The following is a 10,000-nucleotide window of genomic DNA, read 5'->3' as shown; positions in this document are numbered from 1 at the left end:
ACTAAAATTGCAAAAAAACTAAAAACTAAACATGGGTACTATAATAATGGAACGTGCTACGACTCAACTAATGAACAACAGTTATATGTAGGTTATAATTAGGTAATTGATGTCCTTTTTGTCTTTCCTGTTCACAGCAAATTGACTACCTGACAGCTCAATACACCACAGCCAAGAACAAAGTGCTGTCAGACCTGGACAGTGAGTATCACCCAGCAACACACATCAAATGGTCACTACGTAACCACTTAAACCCTGTTGTCTCAGAGAACTGGACTTGGGTTACAACTGTACTTTGACCACTTTTTCCACACCAGATCCCTTTGCCAAAAATAGCCGATGTACAAGCTCACAATGCATCACGTTGCATTGTGAGCTTGTGGATCGGCTATTTTTGGCTAATGCTCCCCCCAGAATATTGTATTTGGTCTGCTCCTTTTTCCCTTTACGCCAAGGAGGTTCGGTTTTGTCAACGGGGATGCGTTTCACTGTTTTAACCCAGCAACCCTGTGTAGATTACGCCACTGCTTAAAAGCTTATCCCAAACAGTAACGTAACTAACAATTGGGCCCGCGCTAAATACCAAAAATAGCCACAGAAAATAGCTGTAATGTGATGTGTTGTGAGCTTGTAGATTGCCTATTTTTGCCATTCACCATATGACAAAGTATATACTGTAGGGCTTACATGTTTACTTTGCCTTCTTCCCACCTATTCACTCATCTTTCACTTTCCGTTCCCTCTCTCTGCTCCTCACGTCCTTTTTCGCGGCGTCTCTGTATGGTGTGTCAGACATCGGACCGCTGCTGGGCGGTCGGATTCATAGTCAGCTGGAGAGAGAGGTGGTTCCCTCTCTGGACACGGCTCTACGGATGGCAGGAGGTGAGACAACCATCTGACGCTTGGTCAAGATGTTCCCCAAGTGTTGCAGTATGGTAGAACATCATATCATATATCATATCACGTCATATATCTTATAATTACATTTCAGACCTAGGGAGATCCATATCACAATTTAACAACACAGCACAATAACATAACAGAAAGAAGAAAAAAAAGAAAAAGAAAATGCAAATAGCCCATATTGTTCAGTTTCTGACATACAAGCATGTGCGCCAATGGTTCCACGTTCTAGAGGAGAACCTGACAGAACTGCGTGCGGGGTCCATTATGACAGCGATGATGTAATTTACTGACTTACGTAGCACAGCAGCGCAGATGGGTACCCCGACACTAACAAACATCTGGCTTGCACTGGAGCTTTTTGGAGCTCTCATCAGCAGCCTCATGCATTATAAGCCACTGTGTCTGAGTCGTCTGATGCTGCCTTGTCTGTAGTGGCAGTATATACAGTGGTGTGCAAAAGGATCTAAAGAGAGAGATCTTCACAGGTACTTGCGACACAGCATGTTCGCTTGGGCATACAGCTTCCGCCGCTGTCTATAGATGTCCTTGTCATCGAGGGTGTATAGTATAGTATCATATCATACTTTATAATTTCATCATCTTGCCACACTTCTCAGTGATTGGCTAATTCCATCTACTTCAATCCACACAGACTTTATGAATGCAGTTAATTGAGATTTAGTATTTGTTATAATAAACACATTTGTGATGATAAATGCTATTTGTTTCTGCAGCTCCATTCATTGTTGTTTTGTTGTTTTCTTTAAATGTTTTATTTCTCTGAAGGAAAAGTTGAGAATGCCATCAAAGGTAACAAGTTGGTGTCAAAGAGCCTCTTGTGTTTCTCAATAGAAGCTGTCGGTGTTGTACACTGTGGTTGTGGTGCATTGTGGTGTATTGCAGTGGTTCTCAAACATGTTTATGGCAAGGACCACCATAATTATATGCATTTGGCCACAGACCCCGTATGGAAAGATCTTGTGCCAAGGATGCATATAAGAGAAGATTTGTGTTCAAAATTGTCTAATTATTCAAATGTTTTCACGATTTTTCTGAATCTTTCGTAAATAGCTGATCTACAAAAACACTCCACTCTGCTGGAGTGCACCACTGATACTTGGAAAGATTCCATACTTCCAAGCTTGTAGTTTGTCTGTTTTTTAATAACTGAAATATAGAATAAAGTGGGGATTTTTTAATGCTATATTAACACATTTTGCTGGGGACCCTTTGGAACCCCCTCAAGGACCCCCCTTGGAGAACCACTGGTGTATAGTACCATGCTGTGTTGTGTTTTGTGGTTCTGTATCATACTGTACTGTGTTGTACTGTTCTCCTTAAATGTTGTATGTTTGTTTGCGTGCATGTGTGCATGCATACGATACGTGTATGTGATGTGCATGTGTCCGCACGTGTGTGTGTGTGAGGTTTACGAGGTGCAAACATGAACAATAACATTTTAAAGGTTTCGTGACATGCTGGTTTTACAAAACATTAAAGTCTTTATCATGGTCCTTCAAAAGTGTATTAAAAGGTTTTAACTGAAAAATCCACTCCAGTGAGCCATGGCAGGTTCTTTTCTCTCTGCGTTCTGAGGCCTTTTCAGCTGCAATGAAGAAAAAAAAAACGATTTGCCTGCGGGTGTCGCTGTTGAGGGATTTTGCCTGTCAATTATCGCCTCTGCTCCGCCCCCCCAAAGGAGAAGGAGAGGGGAGGGGGCGGGATTAATGGACTCAGAAAACCCTAAACCGCAGAAAATCCACTGAATGTTCCAAATATTTTTTTTGGGGTGTAATTGTGGTTAGTAAACCTAAAAAAAAAACTGAAAAATTATGAAAATTGACATTTGATGTCATGAAACCTTTAACCAATGCGTTTTTCTCTCCTTTCCATCTTCCTCTTCACCTCCACCTCTCCTCCTCCTCCTCCTCCTCCTCCTCCACCCCACGCAGCCATGCGGGAGACCAAGGAGGCGCTGGAGAGCATCAGCTCCTCCCTGGAGGTCCTCCAGGAGGGGACGGGGAGGCTGCAGGGCAGCCTGGCCGGGGAGCGCGCCTCCCTGTCCAACACGCTGTCCGACCCGGCCTGCACCAACGGAGCCGTGTCCGGCACCTGTAACACCATCCGCTCCAGCCTCAACCAGCTGGGCGTCAACGCTGACTTCTCACGGGTATATGGAGAGAGATTAACCCGTTAAAACGCATCTGTGCAAACACTTTAACCATTGTTTTATACCTTGGCTATTCAAAAATAGCAGATCTACAAGCTCATTGCCGCGCTACGAGCTTGTAGATCTGCTATTTTTGAAAAATCGTGAAAATGTGTGTGAATCTTTGAATATATATATTTTTTAAAGCTAACATTTTTAACTCTTTGCTTCTGGGGGGTCCCTGGAACAACATATTTCGAGATGGGGGGGGGGGGGGGGTCCGTGGCCAAATACATATCGTTAGGGTCTAGAAGACATTTGTAGAACCTCCGGCCAGAAGTAAAGATTTGAGTTACAAAATGTTCGCTTTCCAAAATATATATTCAAAGACTTGCTAAACTTTTCATGATTAAAAAAAAAATGGCAGATCTACAAGTGCCGCGCACCGAGTGCCGTGCTATGAGCTTGTATATCTGCTATTTTTGGATAAGATAGTATGAGTATAAGATAATGGTTCAAATCTATTTATTTGAATGATCAATCAATCGATTGTGTTCCACCTTGGATGGATCAATGGAACTAACGCAGTATACTTTAATTTCTTTTTTTGGGGGGGGGTTTTTTTTTTTTTTTTTGGTATTTGTATTATATTTTGTATTTTTTTTTAAATTAATGTTATGTCATCATGTCAAATCTTAGTGTGTTGCTAATTATTTGGGGGCCCACTTGCAATACCCTCGCAGCCCACCAGTGGGCCCCGGCCCACAGGTTGAGAACCACTGAGCTAAATGATATCTCTGTCTCTCTCTCTCTCTCTCTCTCTCTCTCTCTCTCTCTCTCTCTCTCTCTCTCTCTCTCTGCCCTTGGTATGCATCAGCTCCCAGATGTGAATCAACAGCTGACCAATATAAACGCTGTGTTGAAAACAGACCTCAGTAACATCGTCCAGAAGGTTTGTTTACACCTCTCCTTTCCCCATAACTCTCCCTCTCTCTTTATCTCCATTTGTCTGTCTGTCTGTCTCAATCACTCCCTTTTATCTGTCTCTCTCATGAAGTCGTTAACTCTTCCATTCTGTTATCTCTCCAAATGTCTTCCTCCTCTCTTTTATGGTCAGCACTCTCTCTTATCATCTCTTATCGTTTGAAAAAAGGAAATTACCTTCTATTAATGTAAATGTATTCGATGTTGTTCTCTGTCTGTCTGTCTGTCTGTCTGTCTGTCTGTCTGTCTGTCTGTCTCTCTCTCTCTCTCTCTCTCTCTCTCTCTCTCTCTCTCTCTCTCTCTCTCTCTCTCTCTCTCTCTCCAGGGATACACATCCTTCAATGACACACCACATCTAGTTAAAGAGCAGACCAAGAACATTGTGGCAGGTGTGTACTCTACTGTGTTTGTTTGTTTTTGTGTGCATGTGCGTGTGTCTGTGCGGGTGCGTGTGCGTGCGCGTGTGCATGCGTGTGTGTGTGTGTGTGTGTGTGTGTGCGTGTATAACCAGTTGGTGAACTGTGTGACCTCCATGTGTATATAATTCTCTCTCTGATCTCTGATCTGTAAACATGCTCATGGAACCACAGCTCTGCCCCGTAAGTAACTCTGGCTGGCTCCTCTTTCATTTCCTTTCCTTTCCTTTCCTTGCCTCCCATAATCCTCCCTGCCCCTTCTCTCCTCTTAACCTCATCTTTCCTGCTGTCTGTCTCTCATACACTTTGTGTAACAATAAAGAGTAGCCTGTTAGGCAAAGTAGGCTGGCCATTGATGCTGTTAAATGATTTAGAAACTGTCCTCCATCCCTGTCTGTCTGTCTGTCTGTCTGTCTGTCTGTCTGTCTGTCTGTCTGTCTGTCTGTCTGTCTGTCTGTCTGTCTGTCTGTCTGTCTGTCGGTCGGTCGGTCGGTCGGTCGGTCTGTCTGTCTGTCTATCCTTGTGTGTGTGTGTGTACATATGCAGGAGTGAAAGGCATGCTGGATAAGATAGGAGGGGAGATCATTGGTTTCTCCAAGATGTTTCCAGTGGAGGCGTCTCTGGCCAACTTCACCATCTTCCTCAACGAGCAGCAGAAGGTCATCGAGTCCTACTACCCCCAGCTAGACCAGATGGACTTCTACAGGTCTGGTGCAGTGGTTCTCAACCACCAATAATTGGCAAAACACTAAGATAATATAACATCAATATGAAAAAAGTGATACCAATAAATAAAAAAGTTAAAGGTAGGGTAAGTGATATATTATCTTTGTTTTTTTGTTTTATGTTAAAAAGGTTAAAGTACTATATTATGATAATAATCATTGCTACAGAGCGTTTGTTCGGTCTCATGGGTCTCTCCAGATCTTTAGTAAATATATGTAAATGTTCAGGTAGGTGACAACATTTAAACCAATCAGGAGAGAGCCCTGAAAATGCATTTTCTGTTTAATAAAGAGCTGGAGAGACATGGGAGACTCCTTTTAATGGGCAAACACTCTATAGCAATGAGTACTATCAGAATATAGACTTATTTAACCAAAGTAAATCACTTACCCTACCTTTAAGCAAAATACTACATCAGTGCCATTGATCCCAGATGGAACACAATCCATTGATTGATCATTCAAATAAACATGCTTTGAAAAATGCAGTTGAGTTGAGCCAGTACCAATGGAATGGAAAATCAACATTAAGCGCGCGCGTGCGTGCGTGCGTGCGTGCGTTTGTGTTAATCACTTAAACCCCAGCATCCATATTGTCGGGAAAGCTTTAACATAAAATAGCCGACGGACAAGCCATCGGCTATTTTCAGAAAAAGCTGTCCTCACAATAACAGAAAACAGAAAATACACTAGCATAGAGCCCTGAGGGACTCCGCTCAACCATATGGGGTTGAAGAGGTTAGCGTGTCATTGTGTATTGCAGGTGGGTGTGTGTGTGTTAACATTGTGTCATTGTGTATTGCAGGTGGGTGTGTGTGTTAACATTGTGTCATTGTGTATTGCAGGTGGATAGGGTGTGTTGGAGTGCTGTGCATGCTGGTGTTGGTTCTGGCCTTCAACTTCCTGGGTGTGCTGTGTGGGACGTGCGGCATTGACAAACAGGCCACGCCCACCACCCGCGGCTGCCTGTCAAACACCGGAGGCAACCTGCTCATGGCGTGAGTTACCACGGCAACGGCCTGCCCCACAAACCTATAGACTCGTCTCAACAAGTTGCTGTTGGGCAGAAACCTCTTATCTCCATATTTTTGTCTCCGCCAGGAGACATTGTTTTCACTTTCCACATCAAGCTAACATTGGTCAAGCCTCACGTGACACGTGACAATACGGTGAAATCGTGTGATCTGATTGGCTAGTGATGTATAGCGGCCTATAAATACATGTGTCACTTTGAAAGAGTCTTAGCCTCTTTCAAAGTGAGGTAAGACAGGAATAATCACGAAATGGCTGAGAAATGGCGGATACTGTAACAATTGGATAGGACACTTACACAGACAGGACAGATAGGACACTTACATAGGACACTTACATAGACAGGACGGATAGGACACTTATACAGACAGGACGGATAGGACACTTATACAGACAGGACGGATAGGACACTTATACAGACAGGACGGATAGGACACTTATACAGACAGGACGGATAGGACACTTATACAGACAGGACGGATAGGACACTTATACAGACAGGACGGATAGGACACTTATACAGACAGGACGGATAGGACACTTATACAGACAGGACGGATAGGACACTTATACAGACGGATAGGACACTTGTGTCATGTTACTATGACACAGTAACATGTTCTATTTTTTGTAAGAATTAGAACATAAGAAGTAGAACATTCCCAACATTCCCAAGTCTGCTGGCGGAGACTTGTGCTCCGGGGAGCACTTTTTCTAGTTACTCTTGATGTTTCTTTCGTGAATTAATGCCCTACTTTCATACTACAGAGTCACACAAAAGTAGCAAGAACATTAAAAACGCTTCACATCCAGCGACGATATATTGCAGTAATAATGTGTTGTCACATAATCCCACGGCACACTGTTTGGGAACCAGTGGCATGAATAACTCCTACTGAAAAACAACCTATTCAAAGCCTACAGTAGCTAGCTGTTCCAAAAGATGAGAGGGGAAGGTGACAGCTTCCTCTTAGAAACGGTCTGTGGAGCATGAGAACAATTAGCTTGAGAGAATACATCTGATTGTAAGTTTGTCATTTTCTACAGAGACAGAGAACACAGTACACAGAACCATGATTCTCTCTCTCTCTCTCTCTCTCTCTCTCTCTCTCTCTCTCTCTCTCTCTCTCTCTCAGTGGGGCTGGCTTCAGCTTTCTGATAGGCTGGCTGTTAATGGCAGCAGTGTGCAGTCTGTTTGTTGTCGGGGGCAACGTGGAGAAACTTGTGTGTGAACCACTGGCGAACCGTCAGCTGTTTCAGGTATACACTGATACTGTTCAAAAACAAAAGTGCACAAGCTATACAGACACACACACACACACACACACACACACACACACACACACACACACACACACACACACACACACACACACACACACACACACACACACACACACACACACACACACACACACACACACACACACACACACACACACACACACACACACACACACACACACACACACACACACACATGCACAGCACATACACTCACCTGCATTGCTTTCTTGAATCTTCCTTCCACTCTAATTCTGTTTGTGTAATGTGTGTGTGTGTGTGTGTGTGTGTGTGTGTGTGTGTGTGTGTGTGTGTGTGTGTGTGTGTGTGTGTGTGTGTGTGTGTGTGTGTGTGTGCGTGCGTGCGTGCGTGCGTGCGTGTGTGTGTGTGTAGATCATTGACACTCCATTCATGGTCCATCCGGCCAAGAAGAACTTCCTGCCTGGGATGTTGTTCCAGAACCCCAACATTGACCTGACGGTGGGGCAAATGTACAGGTGAGAAATATACGTTTAACCCATTAAGACCTGAGGCCGTTTCTACAAATGCCTTCTAAATCAGTAGTTCTCTCACTTTCAAGATGTTTCAAAAATGCTATTTTTGAATAGTCAACGCAAAAATCTAAAATGCCACGGATGCTTTCCCTGTTTTAATGGGATAAACACTGTCACACTGTCAAATGTTACTGTATGTCTACATTATCACACTTCCAGTGTTCATTTTGACAGCAGCTTTTGATTTAGTTTTAGTCATAGTCTTTTAAATTCCATTTAGTTTCATATTCATCATATTTTTTCGTCATAGTTTTTAGTCGACGAAATTAACACCGACTGTCACCCTGTCAAAAATGTTCTTGCACGTTTACATTGTCACACTTCATATGACACTGTAGATGCATGTATGGTGTGTGTGATGGTTGTGGTGCTGTGTTGTGTCTTGTTTTATTCAGGGAGTGCTATGAGAACCAAGGACTGTACCACGCTCTGCAGCTCGAGACCATGTTTAACATCAACACATTCCTCAACAGAACTGTGGTGAGTGTCTGCCTGCCTGCCTGTCTGTCTGTCTGTCTGTCTGTCTGTCTGTCTGTCTGTCTGTCTGTCTGTCTGTCGGCCGGCATCTGTCTGCCTACATGTATGTGTGTATGTACTTGTGCTATAGTGTACTGTATATATGTTTACACTTTGTGTGTGTGTGTGTGTGTGCAGTACAATAAGGACATGGCCAAGGTGTTTGAGAGTGTGCAGATCAACCTGCAGGACATCACTCTGCTGGAGCCTGAGGGACGAAGCAACCTCCTCAACTTTGCCAGCACGGGAGTGGGAGAGATCAACTACCAGGCCTACCTGTCTGAGGTAACCCTGTCTGTCTGTCTGTCTGTCTGTCTGTCTGTCTGTCTGTGTGTGTGTGTGTGTGTGTGTGTGTGTGTGTGTGTGTGTGTGTGTGTGTGTGTGTGTGTGTGTGTGTGTGTGTGTGTGTGTGTGTGTGTGTGTGTGTGTGTGTGTGTGTGTGTGTGTGTGTGTGTGTGTCTGTGTGTGTGTCTGTGTGAACGTATGTACTGTTACTGTATCTCATCGGGTACTGTATCAAAAGCGGAGGCATCAGGCGATCCCCCCCCCCCCCATTCCCCCCAGCAAATCAAAGGTGATAGGCTTCTGCTTGCTTACGCTATGACCTGCACCTCACTGTCCTGGACTTGAGCCAGCACCGCTCCGAGGCCTACATTACTGGCATCTGTATAAATGGGAGTTTGAAATCTGCAAAGGCTACGATGGGTGCGTTCAACAGTTTCTGTTTGAGCAGGTCAAAGGATTGTTGGCAGTGTTCATCATGGAAATAATTTGCTTCTTATTTTTGGGTTCCCCGATCAGCAAGGAATTAAGTGGCCTGGCAATGCGCTATAGTGAACTCAGCAATGAACTGCAAACCGAAAAAAAAAAAGAAGAAGGACCACACCTGTTGGATTGTCTCTGGAACTGGCCATCACTGCTCATGAAGTGGCTCAAGAATTTTACCTGTTTTTGAAAGAGAACACATTTGTCAGGGAGTAGTTTCAGAACATTTCAGACCAACACTGCTTCCAGATGGTGTACCGTGGAGTATCAAAATCTGATATGTTTCAGATCTCACAATCCCCATATTTCAAAACACAAAGTCCCCCACATGCAAGTCTGCCTTAACATAGCCCATGTAAAGGATTGCCAACCCATTGTCTGTCGGCTTTAACCAATGTATATCTTCTCCTTAATTTCTGCAAAAAAAAATCTCAGTCTTAAACTGAATTTACTAAGACATTTTGTCATGACACTTTAGATTTACTCTTACCACTGCACAAGTGTGCTCCCCATATAGGTTGTCTGATCCATCCTCCTCCAAATGGAGAGCTTCTGACCAAGACCAAGGAGCTGATCGTGGACTTCAGGACGCCCCGGAAGAGAGCATGCGCCCAACCTACATCGAGTGGTGCGGTCGGCAGAGTGCATAATGGGAGGCAAGCTTCCCAC

The 10,000-nt window shown here is 43.9% G+C and overlaps 1 protein-coding gene across 1 annotated transcript in view; it reads left to right on the top strand.

Moving 5' to 3' along the window:
• prom1b (prominin 1 b) overlaps positions 1 to 10,000 on the top strand; it is a gene marked incomplete at its 5' end in the record, with an annotated part of 40,234 nt that overhangs the window by 18,479 nt on the left and 11,755 nt on the right. Inside the window, 12 exons of the mRNA XM_084070335.1 lie at positions 138 to 201; positions 793 to 882; positions 1,693 to 1,716; positions 2,859 to 3,076; positions 3,933 to 4,007; positions 4,365 to 4,428; positions 5,002 to 5,161; positions 6,026 to 6,178; positions 7,349 to 7,472; positions 7,890 to 7,993; positions 8,446 to 8,530; positions 8,705 to 8,851. Of these exons, the coding sequence (XP_083926461.1) occupies positions 138 to 201; positions 793 to 882; positions 1,693 to 1,716; positions 2,859 to 3,076; positions 3,933 to 4,007; positions 4,365 to 4,428; positions 5,002 to 5,161; positions 6,026 to 6,178; positions 7,349 to 7,472; positions 7,890 to 7,993; positions 8,446 to 8,530; positions 8,705 to 8,851 (1,308 nt within the window). The remainder of the gene's footprint in view (positions 1 to 137; positions 202 to 792; positions 883 to 1,692; positions 1,717 to 2,858; positions 3,077 to 3,932; positions 4,008 to 4,364; positions 4,429 to 5,001; positions 5,162 to 6,025; positions 6,179 to 7,348; positions 7,473 to 7,889; positions 7,994 to 8,445; positions 8,531 to 8,704; positions 8,852 to 10,000) is intronic.

The sequence above is a fragment of the Gymnoscopelus microlampas genome, assembly GCF_963454915.1.
Source record: "Gymnoscopelus microlampas genome assembly, chromosome: 2".
Classification (NCBI taxonomy): domain Eukaryota; kingdom Metazoa; phylum Chordata; class Actinopteri; order Myctophiformes; family Myctophidae; genus Gymnoscopelus; species Gymnoscopelus microlampas.
This window is presented reverse-complemented; position numbering and strand designations above follow the sequence as displayed.